The sequence below is a fragment of the Narcine bancroftii genome, chromosome 11 (genome assembly GCF_036971445.1).
Source record: "Narcine bancroftii isolate sNarBan1 chromosome 11, sNarBan1.hap1, whole genome shotgun sequence".
NCBI classification, from domain to species: Eukaryota; Metazoa; Chordata; class Chondrichthyes; order Torpediniformes; family Narcinidae; genus Narcine; species Narcine bancroftii.
Genome location: NC_091479.1, coordinates 105,194,080 through 105,219,694, shown reverse-complemented (window position 1 = coordinate 105,219,694; position 25,615 = coordinate 105,194,080). Strand labels below are relative to the sequence as shown.

The following is a 25,615-nucleotide window of genomic DNA, read 5'->3' as shown; positions in this document are numbered from 1 at the left end:
TCCTATGGACTGCGTTGGATCGGAACCCGATCGCTGGCACAGTAACAGCGCTGCACTAACCGTGCCGCCCCTTATTGACACTCATCTCATCGAGCTGTTTTCCGTCTTCTTGATTCAAGTGCTCATCAACTCAATGGTATCTCTGCTCCACCATCACTCACACATTCCATCCCAGACTCCTCTCACTGTGGGTTAACTCTAACCTGGACTGTCTTGTTTTAGATCAACTCAAACTGGGTCACAGACTCTTACCCTCTATTTTCCTCAATTTTATATACTTCAACCAGGTAATACCTAATCTCTCTGCTCCTGGGAAAGTAAGCCCGGCCTGGCCATTCTCTCCTTGTAACTGAAAAACTCCAATCCAGACAAAGCCTGATGATTTGCCTCTGCACTAACACATCCTTCCTGCAGTAACAGTGATCAGAATTGCAATGTCTCAGCTGTGATCGAACAAAGGTCTATACTGCTCATCCATGCTCAAATTCTGTGCCCACATGGATGAACCGTACACCCCGCAAGCCTTCTTCACCACTAAATTTACCAGTGTTTCCATTTCAGGGGTCTCTGACTGTCATTATTGCCAACGCAGTAAAAAGCACATCTCACCCCAATCACACTCTCCAGCTTCCCTCAGACAGTCAATAAGCCAGCTTGAGAACACGGTCTCCAGTTTCTTCCCCGCTGTTATCACTTCTTAAATGGACCTCACTGGTAAATCTTCTGCGCTTTGACTTTGTACATGTCCTGAACCTTGATTCACTGTAACCACACACCCTGCACTTTTATTGTACTACTTGCTGCATGAGTAGGTGTCCTCTTGCCTAGGTAGCATTCTGAAGCTTTTTCCACTATATCTCAGTACATATGACAACAATCAATTCATCCACAATGCATTGGAACATGGACCTTGTGGATGAATCCCCACGGATGGGGGTATTCTTCTGTTCAGAAGGGCTCAGGCCCAAAACATCGATAATATATCTATACCTCCTATGGACGCTGTGAGACCTGCTGAGTTCCTCCAGCATTTGTGTTTTTATTCCTCTCTCCATACCCAGAGGCATTTGAAGATTTTTCAATTTTTCCACTGAATAAACACTTACCTCAACCAAGTTATCGATGCAAGGGTCCAAATCGCTACTGCTCAGTTTTGGCATGAGACCCTTTAACACCGTGTAGACTGTATAGGTTAAAACATGAACCTGGTAAGACAGGAAACGGTTGTTACCAAGAGAGCAGAAACTATACCACACAGTCTAGGGACCAACGATACAAACCCTGCACCACAGGCAGCATTTCAATCCTTCCATTAATTACACTTCACCATTCTCAACCAGTCTTCAATATAAAGGCATTGTTTCATTGTGGCCCCTTTCCCTCCCTATCCCCAACCACAGGAGGGAGGAAACCTGGAGGCAACAAGCAGAGCACATTTCCCCTCTTGGTTTTCTGTCAGAGATAGTGGGCACAGGATGTCCATCCCACCTGCACCATCCTGGATGGAAAAGGGCAGGGAAACTGTTAGGTTTTCTTTCCTTTTAATTGATTTTTTAGACTTTTCAACTGAACTATAACAGTTAAATGTTTGAGAGAAACTTTTGATCATCTTTCCGAGGCATGGCTGAGAAAGACCATGGAGAAGTGTACCAACACAGTTGACTGGAATGGAAGAAAATGGTGAAGAGAACAAGTGGCAGTGCCTAGGGAGGAACTGGGCTCAATGGACCTGTAGATTTAACGATACTGCATACCTAACATCAATAGCACACATTACCTGATAGCCCTTGGTTAACGTTGACTGCATCTCCTTGAGAAGGTAGAGGAGGTACCTTGGACCCAAAGTCTCCATTATTTTGATCAGGGTATTGCGAGCGGGGTCTCTGATCTCCTGAGCTCGGTTTCGTAACATCATACAGATGTTAATGAGGATGCTGAATGGAAGGGAGCAGAGAAAACCCCGTAAATAAACAACTTTTGTCCCACAACAACATCCCCACCCACACTCCAGAATCGTACAGTCACTATTAATGAACACCAAATATCGTATCACTTGCTCCCAGCACCTCCAAGTCCGGTGTAAGGCCCATTAAAAAGCCAAAACACAGTTTAATTACAATCAAACTGTTAATCTTCACAGCGACACCAGTCACATCAGGGCATGCTTCCACATCAGGACCACAGTAGGTGCTGACAAGAATAGGGGTTTTAAAATCTAAAATACTTCTATCTGCAACGTTTGAAGACCCTTAGAATACAAGCACAGTACTGATCAACATAGTATCAAAGGCTTGTCAATGGGGCAAGCTGAGGCAGGAGGTGAACTGGGAGAGCTTCTATTTATTCAGTTTAATAGGATGCCAGTGCCAACATCTACTGCCCATCCCACATTGCCCCTGAACTGAGGGGGCAGCTAAAAGCAACCGCACGGTGATTAACTACAGAGGCTGCCATATATTAAATGTATTTAAAGGCGTTTCTGCACATTAGGGGGAATTAAAGCTTCTGGGGAACAGTGCAGTGGAGTCCACAGCCAGATCAGCCGTGATCACATTGAACAGTGGAGCAGGCTCAATGGGCCACATGATCGACTCCTGCTTCTCATATAGAATGGACGACGAAGGCAGATTTCCTCCACTGGTGGATTTCAGTGAGCTTGGTGGATTTTACAACAATCAGTGGATTCGTGTATTCCAGATTTATAGGATTTACTTGGATTTCATTCCCAGCTGCCACAGTGGGATTAAAAGCAAGTCTCAACCAATCTCCAGACTTCAGCCCATTAACCAGCATAATTGTCCTCGAGGGAAACAAACTTCACTGGGCAGGTTCATGGGGTGGGGGGGTCTGAGGACGGATTTGTGTAGTGGGTGGAAGGTCAACGCTCAAGTACAATGTACTGATTCACTGGACTTCCTGCTGCAGCATCTATGTAAAATATGAAATTAAAAGACAACAATCTGGATAAATATTCACAGTTGGAGTTAGGGGAAAAAATAATGTGATGTTACATAGTGCAGGGGGTTGGGAGTGGACAATGAGGGTAAGAGTGTTGTTTTGGGCTCTGAATAAAGAGTTTCCCACAACATCCCTCCTTCAGACACTGTCTCAGAGCAGCAAAGGCTGAAATACAGTCTGTGGTTATACTTGGGCAAGTTGTTCTCCATGATCTCCTTGGGAAGTGTCTGCATCAGTTTAACGACGGCAAACGCGATGGGAATCCGCACCAGCTCCTCATCATTAACCAGTTTTGATTTCACCAACTTGTGATGTTCGTCTCTTTTAACCTGTAAAATAAAGCAATAAACTTATTGGAAACAGAGCTGTGGGGAGAGGGGAAAGTGGGCACGGAGAGTTGTGAATGGATAGGAGACCACGGCAGGTAGGGAGGTCACAGGATAATGAGGAGTTTATTGTCACGCACACAAGTATAATGCACATACGGCTGAAATTATAACCTGCTGCAGCCAATCAAGAACTTTGTTTAACAGTGAACATTAAATTACTGCATGGAAAGAAATTTAAATAAATAATAAAAGTTCACACATATAGTATAAGACAGGTCTTTTTGTGGTAGAGCAGTTACCGTACATTTTGGCATACAAGATGACCCTTGAAACGCTCAAATATCAGGGGTGGTCTTATATGCCAGATACAAAAATAAGATCTTAAATTCAACTAAAAAAAAACCCGCTCGACATAGAATCGTTGTATAAGACGACCCGAATCACCTCCCCACCACTGACGCCATCATAACCCACCCACACATTTTACAATTGTATACCCTGAGGTCCTGGCTCCTGCTGGGGAACCGATTTCCGCCCCCCCCCCAAGCCGACATGTAGCCGTGGTTCCTGCACCGAGCACACTTGGGCAGTGACTTCTTCAAAGCGGACGGCACCACACCCGAGGTTGAGAATGGTGTTACTGATGTCGACTCCCGCTGCAGCCAAATGCTGAAGACTTGGACCCAGCTCCATTTGGCATCTTAACTTACAGCTTTGTTACTTGGCGAGTGGGGTTTTGTAACAAAGTTTGGGGTGTTGCTGGGAGGCTTTGGCACCAGTCTCCAGCATGTTCCTTTCAGAACATTGGCAGGTCATCTTATTTGCCCAATATATAATAAAACCATGAAATTCGCATTGAAAATGATGACCCAACTTACCTGAAGGTCATCTTATATGCCAAAATATACAGTAATTTGATTTTGAAATTTAGTCATCCAGCACAGTAACAGGCCCTTCCAGCCCACGAGCCCGTACTGCCCAAATACACCAATGAACCTACAGGGCCTGTATGTTTTTTGAAGGGTGGGAGGAAACTGGAACCCCCAGACTTGGGGAGAATGCACAAACTCATTGCAGACAGCACCGGATTCGAACCCGGGTCACTAATGCGGTAACATTGCACTATCACGTCACCCAATGATTAGGGCAGGTTCCTGCTGGGTGTAGAGGAGGCAGCAAGATCCATGAACCCTTGGTATCTGAGGGAAATCTCTTTTGCTCCTCTCTCTCTCTCTCTCCCTCTCTCTCTCTCGTCTTGATAAGGGCGCTGGACAAGTGGTGTCTCTGTGTGTGCTTTTATGGACGAAGGGAAACTAATTTTGTGTCCACACAATAAAGGAATCTTGAACCTTGGGGTGGGGGGGGGGGGAAGGAAGTGGGAGGGACATGGGGTGGAGAGAGAGACAACTTATGAAAGGATGAGAATGACGTGGGGAGAGGCAGGGTGAAGGAGACTGAGGGGAGCAGGAGAATAAAGACTATGTGGGAATTCACCTTGGCAATTAAGCAATTCTGCAGCCTAGGCAGAATGCTGTCGGTGACCGAGTCTTGAATGTGCCTGATGAGGTTTTCGAGCTCCTGCTTACTCCTGGGCTGAAAGACGACAGATTTCTTCACCGCCACTGCTGGGGTGCATTCCTCAGCAACCTCAACACATCCCATGCCTTCTCCATCCAAACCTTCAGCAACTTCTACCTTTTCTTCTCCATCAACATTGTTCAATTCCATGGCTTCAGTCACATCTTCCTCACCACCTGCCACAGCAGCTGCGGAGTAGGAGGAGGTCAGGAACAGCAGAAGGAAAATAGAGTTAGAGCAATACAGCATGGAACAACCAAGTATTTGGTCCATATCCTCTGATAAACCCTTCCTATCTAATGTCTCAGGAATGCTCTGTATTCACTTCTTCAGTTTCTCTGGCAGCTCGTTCCAGACACAGACCATCTTCTGAGTGAAAACATTCAAGTCTTACATAAGGGGAACCTGCTGTATCCCTCACATCCACCCTCTCCCTACAGCTCCACAATCCTTTCCCTTCCAGACAAATCCACCTTCCTTCTGAAAGAAATAAACCTACCTCCTCTGTTCCCTGACTGCGATTCAGGTTACCAGCACTCACTATGTCAAACAAATGCCATTCTTGGTTCTTTTTGCCAATCACCTTCACTCTGCGTTCCCTGGTTCCTGACCTTCCTGATTTTCCCACCCTCCTCAGTTCCAAGAACAGCCCCACTTCCTCCGCAGAACTGGTCCATCAGCCTTGCAATCTTTCCAGTAACTCCCTTCGACATCCTCTCCAAAACCCTAGAGTACAGAGTATTGACACAGTGCTCCAGTTGTGGCTAAACCATCTACGAAGGTTCAGCATGTACATTAAACTCATCAACAAGTATATTGAACACACAAGATGTCACTGGAAGGGTGACAAGAGACTGACCAGGGTGTGGGATTTGTATGTTGGGAGCATTCTTGAGGCAGCGTGATGTCCCCCCATAACTCCAGGTCACTGCTTCTCGGGAGTCTACAAAATACCTACTTTCATCTTCCGTGGCTTGAACTGCTTCAAATTTCTTCCTCAGGCTCTCTGGGTCAAAGTGAAAGGCTTCCAGAACCGACAGCAGCAAACTGTTGGAAAGGGCAAAGTTCAGATTTATTGTCAGAGTACAGACACGGCATCTCATACAACCCTGAGATTCCTTTTCCTGCAGGCACAATGGAATTTAGACATCAGTAAATGTAAACTGTTCTCAAGAAAAAGGATACGTACACAAAAGAGAAATATAAATAAAAAAGAAATATAAACTAATTGACTGATACAGAAAAATTAATTAGAACATAAGAAATAGGAGCAGGAGTCGGCCATCCGGCCCGTTGAGCCTGCTTCACCATTCAATGAGATCATGGCTCATCTCCACCGACCTGCCTTTTCCCCATATCCCTTAATTCCTTTTTTTTATTTAAAAATCTATTGAACTGAACCTTAAATATGTTTAATGAAGTCACCTCAACCCCTGGGCAGAGAATTCCACAGATTCACGACCCTCTGGGAAAACGTTTCTCCTCAGCCTCAAGATTCACAGATTTAAGACGGAGATGTGTCTCCTAGTTCTGGTCTCACCTCCCAGTGAAAACAATTTTCCTGCCTCTATCTTATCTATCCCTTTCATAATTTTATATGTCTCTATATGATCTCCTCTCATTCTTTTGAATTCAGCTGTACCTGAGGCCCAAGCCGCCTGCATGCGATCCACATGCTTCTATTCCACGCACGACTCTCCTTGTACTCCTGGCAAACATTGCACATCTCATTCTTCCTTACTAATTGTAACACCTGACATTTCTCCACATTAAACTACGCCTGTCAAATTCCACAGACTCGTTTGCCTTTACAGTTGGTGTCACCTACAAATTTCTAACTGGTATCCATCCTTTTGCAGAATTAGAGGTTTGATGCAAAAACAGGGGCACCAGATTAACGCGGTGCAGATTGCATCTCAATGATCCTTCCCTCAGTCCACTGACCCGCCCAGCTAATCAAGAACCTGTCAATCTCTGTCTTAAATACACCTAATAGCCTGGCCTCCACAACTGCCTGTGGCAACACATTGCAGATTTATCACCTTTTGGATGAAGAAATTCCTCCAAAGGTCTTTGGGAAAAGGTTGGGTGCATGTGCTGTGCAACAGCTGGTTTGGTGCAATGACTTTTTCCTCCCAATGTTTCTCCTGACCCACGAACGAGGGTAGAGCAAGGGTTAAATTACCTTACTGCATCGCATCAATCACTACATTCTTCCCACTACACACCTGACAGCCAGTTTCTGAGCGATCTCTCCAGTCTGTAGAACGTGAATGTAGCGCTTCAGTTGATATGTGTATGGTGACCAGGACAAGTGATTGCATGCAGCTCCCACAAGTTCCACTGAAGCCGAGATCATGTTCTCATGCTGAAGTATTTTGAAGAGAAAGAAAAGCAGAAAAGAGTGAATAACCTCGGCTTGGTTAAAATTTATGACACAGCTGGATCCTTTCAGACCTGTTCCAACAGTTGGTCATCCAAACCCAACCCCCATGCTCCATCTTCCTCCCCGCGTCCTTTAGCCCTTAAAAAAAAACATCCAACGCCTTTCTGGGATATAGTTAATGTTTTGGCTTGAACTGCTTCCTGCAGTAGAAAATTCCAGAGGGTCATCTCTCTAGCTTATCATTTGACTCTGAACTCCCAATCCGACATCCATCCACTTTACCCCATTCCAGTGCTTGGTCTTTAAAATCCAGCTCTGATTAAAGAAGGCCCACCTGAGACGGTTAGCCAGCCCTTTACTGGAGAAATTATCCAGCCTCTCTGTGACTACTTCTGCAGCAATGGCCTCCGTTCCTGACGTCAGAGCTCAGGAAGGAGGCACTGGTGCAGCAGAATAACACTGGGGCAGAAAGGTTCAGCTTTCGAGAGCAGGTTGAAGAGCCTTGGTCTCTGCTCCATGACTGAAAGATTAAAGGGGGATCTAATTAAAGTCTTCAGGATGATTAAATGAATCAGCAGGGTTGATAGACAGAAACAAAATTCTCTGGTGGGGGAGATCAGAACAGGGGGAAGGATGTTAAGGATTTAAGGGATCAAAGCAGGTGATTAGAACAAAATAACTGTAACAGTCATGGGGTTATATTCTAAGAGCCCTAAGGATATTGGGGTAAAATGTAGCAGAACAAACCATATAAAACATTATAGTACAGGCCTTTCAGCCCACAATGTTGTGCCAACCTGTATAGACTGACCCTAGGAATCCCAGAACTAAAGCCTCTATTTTCTTTCATCCATATACCAAAGAGTATTTTAAATGCCCCTATTGTTCCAGCCGCCACCATCACCCCTGGCAAGGCCTTCCAGGCCCCCACATCTCTCTATGTAAAAATAACTTGCCCCTGACGTCTCCCAGAAACTTCCCTCCCTTCCCCTTGTACAGATGTCCTCTGGTGTTTGCTACTCCCGCTCTGCATTGGCTGTTCCTAGGCCTTAAGCTCCCTTCCTTCTCCCAGTGTAACGCCCCTATGCCAAAAAGATCTTCAGATTCCTTGTGCTGATTCAGAATCAGTTTTCTCTCCTATCTATCTCTTCTCATCATCTTGTAGACCTCTATCAAGTCTCCTCTCATCCTTCTTCGCTCCATAAAGCTCTGCTGACCTTGCCTCATTAGACATTTTCCAATCCATACAACGTCCTGGTAAATCTTCTCTGCCACTCTCCATAGATTCCACATCTTTCCTGCAAATGTCCATCTCTGACCCATTTCCTATCATTGAGGAGCAGATTTGGCAGGCCACTGAAACTTTCCCTCAAAGGTAACAAATACCATGATATGTCTTTTCTGTTTGTATTCCTTTTGTATAAAGATATTGTTTTATTGTATTTTATATGTCCAATATTTACTGTTTTGGAGGGGGGTGGGAAGGGGGAAGGGAGGGATGGGGGGAAAAAAAGAGAAAATGTCACTGTGAATATTTAAAGAGATGAATCTGTATATGGTATGGTTCATAGTGCGATAAATAAAGAATTACAAAAAATATAACAAATACTGATGGAAATCTACATTCCAAATGGGCAGTGTCTGGAAAAGGGGGGCAGAGGCACATCCCTGCAACAATGTACCTCTACACGAATACAGGGACAGTGGATGGGTCCATGAACACAGATGGTCGGAGGTAATGTGGCTTCTAACAATGGACCTGTTGAATACAATGACCCTTGGAGGGAATGACAGAGATTGGTCGAATCAAAAGGATCCTTTGACATTATTGTGTCGAAACATTTCAGTCCAGTCAAGAAATAAAAGCTGTGGAGTTGGATGATATTATACTTTCGGGAAGATGATGCCGATGAAGTTTGATATGCGGGTCATGTTGGAATCCTATCCTGGGGCACATGCTTGCAGAAAAGGTGAATGAGTGACTGATGACTGAAGGGCTGATCCTGGACCTCATGCTCCCTTCCTTCCTTCTCCCAGTGTAACGCCCCTACTCCGCAAAGATCTTCAGATTCCTTGTATTGATTTGGAACCAGTTTTCTCTCCATCATAGATGTGGTTAATTAACCATGATCTATGTGAATGGGGAAACAGTATGGGAGGACTGAATAGCCTCCCACCACCTTTTAGGAAAATCTGCTTACCTTCAACATTTTTTCATTGAACAATACTGATGTAGCATAAGGCATGATATAGTTCATCAGGGATCTGGAAGAAAGGGTGACTTTCCCCTCGTCCAGGTGCTTTGCAAGTTTTCTCAAGGCACGAGCTCGTCTGTGGATCTAAACATCCAAAGGGGGAAATTAACCGACCGACAGAATCCCAAACTGTTTTAATTATTAAGCCTGTTCCTGAGACGGTGACGCAGGCAAAGGCAGTGTGCATTTCCACATAGACCAGTTGGAATCACACTGGGCCAGCCCTGCAAAGGGCAGCCAGTGACCACTATGGAAGCTGAAATCCAGCCTCCGAGTGTACCCATAACGTCCATCAGCATCACTTCAAAGAGAGGGTTGTTCTGCTTGGTGCCCCGACCAGCTTCAAACAACTTCACTAGAACACAAGAACATTCCACAGGCAATCACTAACTTTGCATTCCACAGGTCATGATGTTGTCCAGCCCGTCAGAAACACTCTTGTGAGTGTAACTGTGTGATGGGTGGATTTACCTGCTCAATGCCCCAATCATTTATCATAGGAACTTTTACAAACCACCACAGCCCTTCCAGTCTGTTGTTGCTGTACATTATGAACACCAACTCCACAATAATTATACAGGGTGGCTTGGTTAACGTAATGGTTAGCACAATGTTGTTACAGCGCTGGGACCAAATTTCAAATCCCGCACTGTCTGTAATGAGATTGTATGTCCTCCCGGTGTCTGCTTGGGTTTCCTCCCACCCTTTAAAACGTACTGGGGGTGTTGATCTATCAGGTGAAATTGGGCAGTACAGGCTCGTGGGCCAAAATGGTCTGTTCCTGTGCTGTACAGCTAAATTTAAAAATTCACAAAAAAATCAATGTTGTAAATGAAGGTGGGAGGAGTTGTGGCACAGCTGGAATGAAACCACGTCACAGCTCCACTGATCCTGATCGCCGTGTGAAGTTTGCAGTTTTCCCTTGTAACCGTATGTGTTTCCCCTGGGGACTCTGGGTTCCCTGACATTCTAAGGAGGGGAGGGTTGCCTGGTGAGCTGACTACTGTAAACCCCTCAGTGCAGGTTGGTGGATGAGAATCAGGGTTGTGAACAGAGGCATGTGAGAGAGAGGATAGGTCACAGGGAAATAAGTGAAGCAATGGGATCGACGGGACGCTCCGATGGAGATGCAGAAGGCAACATGAGGAAACTGTTCAGTACGTTGCTCCAGCAGCTCCAAATCATTTTAAAGCAGCTTACAGATGCCTTATGATAAATCTGGTAAACTCAGCATCAATTATTTCTAAACTCTCAAAAATACATCTTTCTGATACATTCAAATGACAAAAAAATGCTTAAACCAAGTTATTGAAACCATTGACAGATCACACCACTTACTTTATTTTCTAATTCCAGCTGATAATATTTATAAACACTGCACTTTGAATTTATTTGATCCCTGCTTGAGCACAAATTAAACCTGGTGTTGAGCTTGATTATATATTTTTAATATAATAAAAGGTCTGCACCTGAATGTGTTTCATAATCTCGAAAAAGTCCGCTTCTGGATCGGGGTCTGTTAGCTGAACCAGGTCCTGAAACTCAGAACGCTGTGGAAATGTACGGATTAAACAGCACAGGAGTGTTGTGTACTCTTGCTGAACACACTGAAATAAAGCAAAGCAACTGAAAAAGGCAACACAATGAAAAGATGAAACTCACAACAGTGAGGAACAATTCTAACAAGAAGTCCACATGCAGGGAAATAATAACCTGTCAAACTCCTGAGTTGTCTTCATCGATCCACCCCCATTATCCATTTGCCAGATTAACACAACCCAGTGTTAATCCCAGTAACAAGGAAGCGAAGCCTGGGTGTGGGGTGTGGGGAGGGTCTTGGATTAATTGAGCCCAACAAATCTAGACTGACAGAGATCCCTGAGGTCTCTGATCCAATGCCATTATTCAGAGAAGAGCAGAGGTTGCTTCTCCTGTATTCCTGGCAACTTCAATGGATTAAAGTAAAAACACAGTGCTGGAGAAACTCAGCAGGTCAAACAGTGACCTTCATACAGCAAAGATAAAGATACAGAACTGGTGCTTCAAGCTTGAGCCCTTCATCAAGGTATGGAAAAATGTCGGCAGGCATCAGAATAAAAGGGTAAGGGGGAGTTGTGGTCGCAACAAACAGAGGGAGGAGGGATGGCTGGGTGAATAGAGAGGGAAGGGGGGGTGGAGAGCTGACATGGGGAAGGGAAGGAGGGGGGTGGGAGGAGGAGAAGAGGAGAGCAGGTTAGCAGAAACCAGAGAAGTCTATGTTAATGCCATCTGGCTGTTCCTCCAGTTTATGGGTGGTCTTGGTGGGACAGTACACAAGGCCATGTGAGTGGGACACACTGAAATGGTAGGTCACTGGGAGGTCCCTGTCCCTGGTGCAGACAGAGCAAAGGTGCTCAGTGAAATATTCTCCCACTCTACACCCAGTCTCTCTGATGTAGAGAAGGCCACAGAGGAGCACCAAATCAATCCTGCAGATACATGTGTTGCTTCACTTGAAAGACCTGTTTGAGGCCCCTGAGGCGAGGGAGGAGGTGTGGGTGCAAGTGTGCCACCTCGTGCAGCCATAGGGGAAAGTGCAGGGATGGGCAATGATTAGTCGGGAGGGATGAGAGCACAAGGGAGATATGGGGTGGGGGAGGGGGGGAAGCGGTCCCTACAGAAGGCAGAGAAGGGAGGAAAGGGGAAAATGTGTCTGGTAGTGAGATCCTGCTTTTAGTGTCTTTTTACATGACAGACATCTACAACACTCAATGCAGGTGAAAAGCAATAAACATTGTGAAGGACTCCACACACCCCTCAAGTAAACTGTTCTTCCTTCTACATTCGGAAGTAGGTTCCATAGCACTTGGGTTCTTATGTCTAGAGTTGGAAACAACCCTCCGTGGACTTTTACTGTAGACGGCTTAATATTTTAACTTCAATTCTAACCTATACTTCTGTAAATCTCCTCCATGGTCTTGGAGAAACGCTACCTCGTTTTTACTGTACCAACATGGTATGAACGAAAAGGTGACTTGACGAGAGAGCGGCCAATGAACTGGACTGCTACATGTACCCTGGCAATTAGCCACTGATCCCTTGTTAATTGCTCCCAAACCTGTGCCCTACATCACTTCAAAGACCAAGGGCAGCAGGTGCCCAGGATGGCTAACCCCCTGGAGTCCCCTCAAGGTCATGCAGCAGCCAAAACCAGAAATGTATCTCAGTTTCTGCATTGTCATTGGGGTCACATTCTAGAACTCCGTAGCCCATCAACAGACTGGACTACTTCAGTCCACACAGAGAGCAGTAGTTTAAAAATCACACACTCACCACCACCTCTGCCCAAGGGGAAGGAAATATTAATCCAAAATAAATGCATTCTGAAAATGAGTAACTAAAATTTGCCAGGTTGCACTGGCGAAAACATTTTCACACCGCAGTTCCGGCCTTGAATTTATTAATGGAGCAGGCGTGAATGCAGTTGTAATGGAAATCAGTGGATCTGACGCAGAGAATACATTGCAGAGATTCTATGGGAACAGCAGAACAGCATTGGGAAATGGAATTGATTGAACAACCCCTGCAGAGAACCAGTGAGGGTTCAATGGGCCAAATGGTTCCTCCTTTGGGGCAATGCTTCTTTGCCCGTGAAGGCATAAACTGATCCAAGCTACAGTGTAGTTTGTGACAAGTAGAGATTCTGATGGGAATTGAGTAGCCAGAAAAATGATGATTCATTTCTGAAAGAATGATTCTGCTATGAGTTCAAGAGTTTAGACAATAAGACCTAGGAGTAAAAATTCAGTCCATTGAGTCTGCGCTCCCCCCCCCCCCCCCCAACTTAATCATGAGCTGATCCATTAGCCTCACTCCCTGGCCTTCTCCCCATAACTTTTGATGCGCTGGCTAACCAAGAACCTATCAATCTCTTCCTTAAATAGACCCAATGTCCCGGTCTCTACAACCACCTGTGGCAACAAATTCCTCAGATTCACCGCCCTCTGGGTGGAGAAATTTCTCTGCATCTTTGTTCTAAGTGGACACCCTTCAATCCTGACGTTGTGGCCTCTTGTCCTAGACTCTCCCACCGTAGAGAAACAACCTTTCTACATCTACTCTGTCCATGCTTTTCAAGATTTGTAATGTTTCACTGAGATCTCCTCTCATTCTCCCAAACTCCAACAAGTACAGGCCAAGAATGGCACAGCTGGTGTAGCAGTTAGCACAATGCTGTTACAGCGCCAGCGATCAGGACTGGCTTTCGAATCCCACGCTGTCTATAAGGAGTTTGAACGTTCTTCCTGTGTCAGCGTGGGTTTCCCCGGGGGCTCTAGTTTCCTCCCACCGTTCAAAATGTACCGGGGGGGGGGGTTTAGGTCAATTAGGTGTAATTGGGCAGCATGGGTTTGTGGGCCGAAATGGTCTGTTGCTGTGCTGTATATCTAATTTTTAAAAATTAATTAAAAGCTGTTAAATGCTCAACCCTTTCATTCCTGGAATTATCTTTGTGAACCATCTCCAAAGTTAGCACATCCTTTCCTAAAGTGATCCTCTATCTGGTTAATACGTTTATATCATTCTAACACTGTAGAGTCCATCACCTTACAGTCAACAAAAATACCATGGAAATCATATCTGTTCATCAGCAGAAATCCCCTCTGGAACTTGCTTCGTGGTGTGATGGACATTTGTCTGACCCTGCACAGATTTGGCATTACCTTACCTCGACCTTTGACTTTAGACCGCTCCTCAGGTTGTCAAGCAGTGTCCGGGAGATCAGCTCCTTGTACTCTTCATCCGAGCTTTCAGTCGCAGCCACTTGTTGGATAATTGCACACAAGCAAAGCGTTGCATTGTCACTTAGTGTCATCTCACCCAGCTGAGAGAATTGCAAGGAAAAAACAAAGTCACTGAGCACATTGCGTTGGGAAGCCCTGCCTCCGGTAACAGGGTCTGAGGCAAACGGGCCAACGCCAGGCCCTGCCGAGCAACCTGCCACCCAACTTGGCTGCAAGTCTGATTGCTGTTCAGTTAAGTTCACGTTACAATCCATCCCCCGCCCCCACTACTCTGCATCCTGTTCCCCAAGTCATGTTTAGACAGGAAAAGAGACAAATTGGAAGAGGTAAACAAGAGGAAAACTGAAGCAACACACAAAGTGCTGGAGGGACTCAGTGGGTCAGGAAGTGTCTGTGGGAAGCGATACAGTCGATGCTTCATCAGGGACACAAGAATCAGGCAGATACCTGAATAAAAAGGCAGGAAAGAGGAAGCATGGGCTGGCAGGTGATAGGTAAATGCAGGTGAGGGGGGAAGAAAGGTGAGGTGGGGGTGGTTGGAAAGAGCAATTAGCCCCCTGCCCCTCCCCCAATCCCTGTACCCTGTGCTCCTCCCACATTTTTTTTATTCAGGTGTCTGCACTGTTCTTGCTGTCCTTGGTGAAGGGCTTCAGCCTGAAACGTTTACCATCTTTCACCTTCCACATATGCTGCCTGTCCCAGAGTTTCTCCAGCAGTTTGTGTGTCACCCCAAATTAGAACAGATTTTCATCCACTATATGATCAACACAATATATTCAGATTTATTGGGCCTGGGTGTGGGAGGCAGAGGATGAGGGTCCGAATACAAGAGGGAGGGAGAGTTATTTCACATAGTGGACTGTAAATAAACATGAGTACCAAGTTCAAAGCTAGAGAGAGCAAACACAATGTTTCATGAAGTGGAATTGCTGGTTTGAATTCATATAGAGTGTGGGTTGTCATCAGCCACAGGGCAACAGACGTAAGACCCCAGTCCTTATCCGAGTGAGGTGCAGGGGAACAGCGATGGCTCTTAGCCAGCTTCACGGGCAGACAATAGGTTCATGAAGTGAAACCTGAAAGTCCGCAGACGCTGTGATTGAAATCAAAACACAAATGCTGGAGGAACTTTACCATAGGAGGGAAAGATATAATACTGATCTTTCGGGACTGAGGCTTTCCTTGAGGCCTGAATCACGAGCATTTCTTTACCTCCTCTGGACACTGCGAGATCAGCATTTCTGTGTTTTGAAGACAATAGGTTCATTTTCAATGCTTTATCTTTTATGAATACAGTTTATAGTTCTGGTACATGAAAACCATCTAAAACTGCCCCACAACTCACTTCCAGTTCTTTTCACCAGTACTTGTTAATCAGTTTTGAAATTCCCACCCTAGTTTTCAAATGCCCCCACATCTCGCTTCAATCTGTTGCTCAGTGGACAAACGTGCTGGAGAAACTCAACATCCATGGGAAGTAAAGGGTAACCAACATTCCGGGCCTCTTGATTGGCACAGAACTTGGTCGCTCCAATATTGAAGGCTTTGCCTTTATTTCTCTATAACCTAAATCTTTACTTATGTTTCTTTTAAGTACACCTTTTGTGGCAGTGCTTCAAACATAGTACACCTGACATGCACATGGGAGCTGTTTGCTTTGTAAAAGGGCCTCCATAATTGGTTGTTGCCAAATCCTTCAATTGCTGCAAGAAAAGTTCCCCTGATCAAGACAAGCACCTTCCAGTGTAATTCAGCATCTGATCACTGAGAGTGAACAATTTCCCCATTTGCCCTGCCCATCTCATTAAATCTAGAATATATAAAAACAATTATTTTTGAAACAAATAGGTGCTGTCACATTAATTTCAAATGTTTATATGGTCTGTGCACTGGAGGATGACTTGCGAAAACTTAAAAGATATCTAGAGATACTGAATTCTTCCGATTAGGCGAAGCAGCGATTTTCATCGATCTTCCACGATGAGGAAATTAAGCCAGTGTTAACCATGAGTTTAGAGCGGGTTGGGCTCTGGAAACCTACCTGAAGGGAGAAGAAGCAGTTGTGCATAATTGGAATCAGGTACGCCCTGTCCAACTTGTTCATCTCCCGGATCGAGCTGGTGGCTTGTTGGAACGCAGATAGACGAACGTCAAAATTAATATCATCCAAGTGTCGGCAATCGAAAGCATTCAACTAATGCAAGAAAAAAGGGATCAGGTTAGAAGTTGGAAGTCTTCCAACAACTCCAGACTTTGCATTACAGAGGTGATTTATTTGGAGGGAGCCTCCACTTTACCTTGGTGATGGTTTCTGTGATGTATGTGAGCGACCCATCCAGATCTGCCAGGCTCTTTACAGAAGAGAGAAAGTAAAACAATTAACACAGTGTTTGACAGGTCATCCACTTCTGAAAGTAATTTGGCTGAGAAACAGGGAATGCAGAGTCGTAGAAGGCTAGTTATTGTGTCAATGGAAGCAAATAAGATCACAAGACCATGAGACATAGGAGCAGAAATAGGACATTCAGCCCATCGAGTCTGCCCCACCATTTAATCATGCCCGGCCTTCTCTCCATAACCTTTGATGCCCTGGCTAATCAAGAACCTGTTAATCTCTCCCTTAAATACAAATGTAATGTTCAGAATGCTTAAATCAGACAGTGATGGAGATAACTCAAACATGGACTCAGGTAGAACAAAAGGGACCGAGGAAAATCCCAAGGCATTTTATAAATGCATTAAAATCAAGAGGATAGCGAGAGAGGGCAGGAGCAGTCGAGGTTAAGGAGGGCATGTCTACCTGAAGCCAGAGGGAGAGGCTCTAAATACTGACCAAGAAGGACATGGGGGAGATCTGCTAATATTCCAGGGCATGTTGATCTCAAGGAGGAAGAGGTGTTGGGTCTTTGAAGAACATTAAGGTGGGTGTCTCCAGAATCCGATGGGATCTCAGAGTCAGACTGGTTTGTTACAGCTCAGATAAGTGGAGAGTAAAATTGCATTTTTCAAAACAGCAATGTGATTTTTTTTCTTAGAAAGTACATCAATAATTCAGCGGGAGTTTCAAGGAAAGTAAATGATGGCTGAGGTTCAATGAAATAAGGTGTAATTGATATAATTTTTTTTTAAACAGCCAATCCCGACAACACTCCAGTAATGCATTAGACAAAAATACAGATCATGAAGGCACGTTATTGACTAAAAACCAATTGCATTGGTTCTGGTGAAAACTACCTTTTCACCACAGCACATAACAGGAGACAAGGACAAAACTGGATAATTGAATGGAACATTAACCAGACTATTCTGCTAGTTTCATGAGAATGTCCTGAAATCAGCTCAAACATTTATGGATCCTCACAGATTTAAAGAGCAAGAATTATAGTTAATAATTCCAGCTGGAGGTTGGCATCATTATCCAAACGAAGGAAAGTATGAGGATAGATGGAAGAGGCACTTGCTGTAAATCTATAGGAGTTCTGTTTCTGGGTGCCGGGACTGGATCAACCTTCCTAGTGAGCAGACCACTCGTCCTTTGTGCAGTTTAATAAAACCTCAGTGTCAGCAAACAGTCGTTTTTAAATATATTTTTATATATAAATGTTAAAGAGAACAAAAATAAATGAAGTTAAATATTTTAGAGTATCACTGTATCAATCTTTCACTGATTTTATGGCCGCGGTGAGAGAGCTTTAAGGTACCAGCTGGTTACCCAAAATACTTGCAACAAAAAGTTTAAATGGTTTGGTTCCCAGAGCATTTACCGGTACAAATGCGAACCCAGTTTGTCTGAACACATCCTTTGAAAGTACACACTTTGTCTGGTCTGAAGCTCTTCACCAACACCCAATCTGGGTTAATACCACAACTCCAACAATGCAGTGTAGATGTCAGTGCAGCTCCTGTAAAAAAGGCTTGCACCCCTCTCACACACGAGAAACACCAGCACAGTTTACCAATAATCCAAGCTTTGATAGGCTTTTATTGTCCAGTTCAAGAGAAGTAACCACCAGATGGCAGTCGACAACTCTTCCACTGCATTTATTTCATTAGTATTACTGGACAAAACAGATTCAGCAATAACCTATATTCCATTTCCACCTCAATCTGAATGACGCAAAAGGTTTCATAGTAGGGCCTCGTGCTACAAGATGGTGAGACAATCCATTCTTGCAAAAGCACCCATCTAATTAGAGCCAGCTGTGGCTCAAGCCACTGACCATGCTAATCCCAGTACTTTATTCTGAATGCAAGCAAGAGCTCAGCAGAGGCCAAAAGAGCATTTAGACATTAAGGAAGCAGAGCAGGTAAGGGGGTACAGAGGTGAAAGTGGTGCACCGGGAGTGGGTGGAGAAGAGAGGGAGACAGTGACCATTTCGGATCAAATACTGTGTACAGTAAGTGCCCACACACAGCAGCATCCTCTGCCCTCCTCGACCTGTACGTGAGTGGCATCGCTCCAAGGATTGTATATCAACATCAGCCTGGACATTGTGCACTAAATTCTGGAGAGGGGCTCAAATCCATGTCAGAGGACTAGCTAATGGGGAAGTGTTCAAGTGAAAAAGGCAAACAAAATACAGGAGGGAGCTTCAGTAAAAAGAATCTGGAGGAAACAGCAAATATCTGGAGGAAGCAGTTGTTCCTGCTGCGAGGGTCCTGTACCTGAAAAACAGCACAGAGCTTCTGGCGGGACAGCTTGTTCGGAATGACAGAGAAGAGGGCTCCCAGAGGCTTAAGGAAGCTGGAGGGCTGTGCACAGTGCTGCAGGAGGTTCTGAATGGTTTGCAGGATGTCGATCTCGGTATCCTGTGGAAAGTGGAACAGCAATGACAGATATGGGTGATACACAGAACACACTGTAGTTACTTTGCCATAAATGTATTAAAAAGGAATACCCGCCATTTCATGAGCACTGATATCACCGTCTCATTTACAAATTCACTAGCAAGGAGTCACCCATGTTACAAGTGCAACAGTGTAAGTAACAGCTAAAAGTTGTGGATAGAGTCGCACAGTGTAGAAACAGGTCATTCAGCCCATCTTGTCAATACCAACCATCATACTGACCTCATCTCTCTATCCTGCTCATCCATGCACCTGTTCTTGCCTCCACCACCTCCTTTGACAGTTCATTCCTGATACCAACTACTCTGTGTGAAACATTTACTCCTTAGATCCCCTTTAAACCACCTGTCCAATGGTCACACCTCCATCATGTCACCAACCTCTTTCGTTCCTTGGAAAACAAATCCAGTCTTGTAACTCAAGCCCTCCAGTCTCAGCAACATCTGTGAGAATCTTTCCTGCACCCTTCCTCATTTAATCCCCTTCCTATTTTGTGACCAGAACTGCACACAATGCTTCAAGTTTTGTCTAACCGACAATTTGTAAACTAACATGATTTTCCAGCTCTTGTACTCAATGCAACTTGGATTTGTAGGAAATAAAAAGGATACACTCCATTTTACTATGGTCACAGAGAGCTACAGAATGGAATCAGGCCCGTCGGCCCAACAAGTCTGTACTAACCATAAATTATCCATTGACACTAATCCTACTGGAACCCATTTTATTCCACCACATTCTCCTCGCATCCACATTCTAACTTTAGCCACAAAGTAGGGGAAACATTCAGGTCTTCCTTGGGTGACAAGAGACCAATTTATGAACAGTGCAAACATACAAATGAATGCTTAGGAGACTGGCGGGGTGGGTGGGGATGGATTGGAGTGCTGTGGGGCAGCTGGGTGGTGATGGGGCATCCCCACCTACCTTCTTATGTTGACCTTCTACAGGAGCTCTATTGAGAGCGTCCTGGCCGGCTGCCTCACAGTGGGATACATTTGCTGCAGAGAAATGGATTGGAGGTCAATCCACAGGACCAGAAGAGTGTCAGAGAGGATCAATGGAGACTCCTCCCCCCCACCCCCAAACAATAACCAACGTGGTCTAACGGGAACGTTGTCTCAAGGGGATGTGCAAAATCATCACACCCCACACACAGCATCTTTCAGTTGCTCCTGTTGGGGAAAAGATCCAGGAAGATCAGACCCAGCACCATCAGGCTGAGGAACAGCTTCATCCCACGGGCAGGGAAAATGCTGAATGACCAAAGGAACGGCTCACACTAACCCCCCCTAGACTCTCATATTCATGAAACAATATTTATTTATATGAATGCTTGCCCTGCATGTGCATTATTTGTCTGTGCGCGTGTTATGTCTGAATGTGTGTCGGCATGTTTTGCACAAAGGACTGGAGAACACTGTTACTTGACTTCTCTCCCCACCACTCAGCAAGCAGGAGTTGGATCGAGCCGTGCAGATCTGGCTCTGAGCGAACTAAGACACTTGGCCACTCTTGCTGCTCGCTCTCCCATCACTGTCACCCTCTCCCACACCTCCACCATTCTTCACTTTGGACTCGTGAACAAGTCAAGTAACAAAGAATGTACCAACAACAGATGCCATCCTCGGATGGGAGAAAGCTCACGTCTCTGGATGCATGCATGTCCTCCCACACATGCCCCAGCACGCCATTACGCCCCCACACATGCCCCAATGCCCGCACTCGTGCCCATGTGCCGACGCACATCCTCACCCCCCATGCACACTTGTGTCCGCACCCACACTCAATGATGAGTTAAAGACTGTTACCTGCGACGTATTTGGTTTGCAGAGATAAGGCATCAGGAGATTGATCAAAACGGAACTCTGCTCTTTGTCCTGTACAAATCTACTTATTCTGCAGAGCAATCAAAAACTTAAATCAAATTAGTATCTTCAATTATCTTATATTCCTGATAATATAGATCTCAACTCCCAATGATGCATTTTTCTTTTTAAAATAGTTTTATTGAATTTAACAAAAATCCTTTACAGAAGGTAATCTAATGATAACATAAATCAAATCCTATCACATTCATGTCACATATCAGATGTAAATTAGAACCAGAACCATAATTATTACATTAATTTATTTTGTTCAGGGCATCAAATTCTATAATTATAATAATTAACCAATTAAATCATAACTCGTACTATGTCTAAAATCAATATTGAAATCAAAAATTATACAAATAATACATGTCAAATTCCCTTATATATTTGGTACTTCTCTGATGTGATCATGTTGTTCTCTGATGTGATCCATGATCTGGAGTTAAACCCCTCACTTTATTTATTTGTCTTAATAATGAAAAGGAAAATAAATTCTCCCGACTAATCTCCCCACCCCCCCCCCCCACAAAACAAGGTTATCTGTAGATCTTGTAAGTATGAATTGAAAAAACAGCCCCCAGACGGGGAATCCCCGGAGCATCCACCTCACTTCAATCCTCCGATTATGATAATAATCCATGAACAGGCCTCACATCTTAGCAAATTCGCACTTTGCATCTTTAATAATACGCTTTTCTCCCAACTTAAAGAAGATGTGAGATCATGTGACCATTGAATGTGAGTGGGTGAAACAATGTCTTTCCACTTCATCAAAATTGCTCATCTGGCTGTCAACGAGCAAAAGCTCGGATTAATGATGCATTTTCTGCGCAATCTTTACAGAAAGATTTGCAGCACTTAAAAGGATGTGAAGTTGTTTAACGGCGCTACAGGTGGATAATTGCAAACAGTCAGAGTTGGAGGGCCAGATTGGTGTCCCACTGTCAAGCTGTGTTTGAGATTTTTGCAATGCTCCAGCAAGGAGCTGTGGATGCACTGAGCTTCAGAATGATTGCGGTGGAAAAAAGGTACCCCATGTAAGGCTTATTGAGAAAATAAGGAGGTATGAGATCCAAGGCTTTGTGGCTTGCCCACAGAGGCAGAAATTGGATGTGTTCCAGTAATTTTTTTCAAGATTAACCAAATCTTCCCAGAAAAGTCCCACTTTAGGGCATGACTAGGTTGAATGCAAGAAAGTACCTATTTCTTGACCACATCAAAAACATTGGTCTGATATTTCCGATTTGAATTGATGTAACTTTTGTGGAGTGAGGTATAGCTGATCCAAGAAGTTATATTGCATCAGCCAATACCTTACATTAACCGTGTTAATCATACTGTCCCAACACAAGTTAGGCCAGCAAAATGGATCAATTTCTCTACCCAAATCTGATTCCTACCTTTGTCTCGATTTGTCAAGCCCCTGTTTAGGGGTTCCTGCCTGAAGCAAGGAATACATTTATGAAATAATTTTTTTTTGTGGTCCCCTTTTGAACCAGAGTCTCTATTTCGTTACACTGTGGTAAGGTTAGTGCTGGATCTAATTTGTCCCTTAAATAAGACCTTAACTGAAGACAGCAGAAAAAAAGATGTATTTAAATCTCCACATTTATTCCAAATTTGCTCAAATGTCATAAATTATCCCTGCTCATAACAATCCTCAATACACGACCAAGTGTCTAGGATTTTATTATCAGTCATTAATGGAAATGACATATTTTGAGCCAGGGGTGTTTTAGGTGAAAGACCCCTCTTTCCCCCAATTTGACCATTAATTTTATTCCATGTTGTAAGTAAATGCTTTAATAAGGGGGCTTCTTTAGGGCCAGATAATAATTCAGAATTCCATTTATATATAAGGGTTTCTGCAATCCTCTCACCAACCTCATGCAGCTCCAATTTTACTAGAGGGAGGTGACAAACTTCAACTGGGTTGCCCAAAAATAGTTTTTGAAATTTGGGAGCATTAATTGTCCCAATTCATAATTCCAAGTTAATTTATCCATGGAGGCTCTGGAAGGCTTACCTTTCCACAGAAATCTACTGATGCATTAATTAAGGTTTTGAAAGAATCTCTGAGGTCTAGGAACAGGCAAACTTCGAAAAATATATTGTATTCTTGGCAGCACATTTGTTTTACTACAGTTGACCCTTCCAACCAAAGTTATTGGGAGGGTCGCCCATTTATTAAGATAATCCTCAATTTTCGGAGGCAAGAGAAGATAATTCAACTTGTATAAATTCTTCAGGTTGTTACCTAGCTTGATACCTAAATATTGAATCCCATTAAGCGGCCACTTTAATTGAGAAGTTCTCTTAATTTGTTCATAATTCCCACCCTTAAGTGGCATAACTTCACTCTTGTTCCAATTGTCTTTAAACTCCAATATAATCCCAAAATCTTCCAATTTAGACTGTAATTTTTGTAATGAGTTGACTGGTTGTGGCAGATATATCAGATGATCAGCAGAAAATAAATTGATTTTATGTTCTTTTTGATTGATCCTGAAACCCTTCAAGTCTGGATCGAGATGGATGGAGTTCGCTAACTGTTCAATAGCCAGGAGGAAAAGAGCTGGAGATAATGGACAACCTTGTCTACTAGATCTGGACAGTGGGAATGCTGAAAAAATTTGATTAGGCTTTAGACTCAGAATATAGAGCCCTAACCCAATTAAATAATGTTTGTCCTAGTCCAAATTTTTCCAGCACTTTAAATAAAAAATCTCACTCCAGTCTGTCAAAGGCTTTCTCCGCATCTAGAGCCATGGCGATACTCAAGTCATCTCTTGTTTGTGCCAAGATGTATAATACTGAGCAATCTGCAAAAATTATCTACCGATTATCACCCCTGCACAAAGCAAATTTGATCAGTGTTTATTAATTTAGCCAAACAAGTTGCCAATCTATTTGCCAAGGTTTTGGCAATATTCTTATAGTCCATATTCAAAAGTGATATGGGCCTATAAGATGATGGTTTCAATGGATCCCTATCTTTTTTGGGAATCACTGTATTAACTACTATCAAAAAGGACTCTGGGAGAGTGTGGGTCACCACTGTCTGATCTAATATCTCCATAAATAGAAGTACTAATAAATATTTAAATTCTTCATAAAATTCTGGTGGAAATCCATCCTCTCCCAGGGACTTATTAATTTGTAAGGAGGCTAATGCTTCCCCTATCTCAATTTGAGTAAAGGGAGCCTTTAATCCCTCCCTTTTAAATTCAAATTTGGGAGATCCAACTCTCAATTTTATTCAAATCCCCCACCAATTGAGATTTATATAAATTGACATAAAATTGCTTGAAAGCTTCATTTATAACCTTCAGTTTGTAAGACATCCTGTCCGAGTCTAGCTTAATCGCATTTATTGTTCTGAAGGTTTGTTCTGCTTTCAACTGCCAAGAAAGGACCTTGTGGGCACTTTCCCCAAGTTCATAGTATTTCTGTTTAGATGTTGTTTAATTTTTTCCATTTTATATGTATATATTGTATTATACTTGAGCTTTTTAATTAATTAAAAATATGCTTATCCTCAGAGCCCACTTGTTGAAGGTCCTTTTCCAATTCTTCCACCTCCCTTGTATACTCCTTTTTAATCCTAGAGGCATAGCTAATTATTTGACTGCTCAAATATGTCCCATAAAAGAAGTTTATCCACAGTGGAATTACAGTTGGTCTCACAAAATCTAGTTACTTGGGACTGAATAAAGTTACAAATGTCTAACAGTTTTGACAGCAATGTATTAAGGCGATGACCTGGCCACTGCATCCTCTCTGTAGTTTTAAATGTTCCAATTCTGTTAGATGAGTTTCCTGGAGGAAGGCCAGGTCAGCACCTAATTTTTTAAACGTGCGCCAGAATCTGTATTAGTTTTAATGTAAATGGTCTTAATATTTAATTTCCCTATTCATACTCAGAGATTAGATGTATATAATCATGATCCACGTCCCCAATGCTCCACTCCCGAGGTGTGACAAAACTATCCCTTTAAGAGTGGGAATACCCCAGGTGAAGCCAACAATAGAAAGTAGAGTAGATAGTTATAAATAAGTTTAAAAAAGAAAATAGCCCATAGAAAGAATTAAAAACCCTGCTAAAAAAATGACAGGGATAAAGCCCTATTAATCGGGTGAGTTAGAAAATCCAAGTCTCATGATATGGAAAAGAGAGCACCCATCACCGTCAACCAACAAACATCAAGGACAAGAAATTCTATATTAATTCTAAAGAATTATTTACACAAAATGTCAGTAAATGATAAAGAAAAATATAAACATACTATATACATACCAGTATAATGTTCAAAATATTTACAAAATTCAGATTATTTATACATTAGATTCCTCATTTAATTGAGAAGTTATCAGTACTGGAGGATTGGTTACGAAGTCCATGGCCTTGGCTGGACCAGTAAAAAATTGATTTCGTTCTTCCTGCAAAAAGACTTACAAAACTGCAGGATGACGCAGTATAAATCCATAACTTTACTTTCTCAAAGCACTTTTAACGGGGTTGAACCCGCGTCTCTTTTCCAGAAGGGCTGCACTAATATCCAGATAGAAGATTTTATGTCCATCTGCTTCAAGTGGACATTTTTCT

General features: G+C 43.5%; 1 protein-coding gene across 2 annotated transcripts in view; it reads right to left on the bottom strand.

The window, feature by feature from the left end:
- utp20 (UTP20 small subunit processome component) overlaps window positions 1-25,615 on the bottom strand; it is a 108,329-nt gene that overhangs the window by 25,011 nt on the left and 57,703 nt on the right. For both annotated transcript variants that reach the window (XM_069904470.1, XM_069904469.1), the window contains exons 32-44: window positions 20,947-21,034; window positions 18,953-19,096; window positions 16,585-16,638; window positions 16,329-16,481; window positions 14,212-14,367; window positions 10,976-11,113; window positions 9,453-9,590; window positions 7,094-7,233; window positions 5,824-5,912; window positions 4,782-5,053; window positions 3,148-3,287; window positions 1,778-1,934; window positions 1,107-1,205 (exon numbers count right to left, since the gene is read on the bottom strand). In XM_069904470.1, coding sequence (XP_069760571.1) covers window positions 1,107-1,205; window positions 1,778-1,934; window positions 3,148-3,287; window positions 4,782-5,053; window positions 5,824-5,912; window positions 7,094-7,233; window positions 9,453-9,590; window positions 10,976-11,113; window positions 14,212-14,367; window positions 16,329-16,481; window positions 16,585-16,638; window positions 18,953-19,096; window positions 20,947-21,034 — 1,768 coding nt within the window. The remainder of the gene's footprint in view (window positions 1-1,106; window positions 1,206-1,777; window positions 1,935-3,147; window positions 3,288-4,781; window positions 5,054-5,823; window positions 5,913-7,093; window positions 7,234-9,452; window positions 9,591-10,975; window positions 11,114-14,211; window positions 14,368-16,328; window positions 16,482-16,584; window positions 16,639-18,952; window positions 19,097-20,946; window positions 21,035-25,615) is intronic.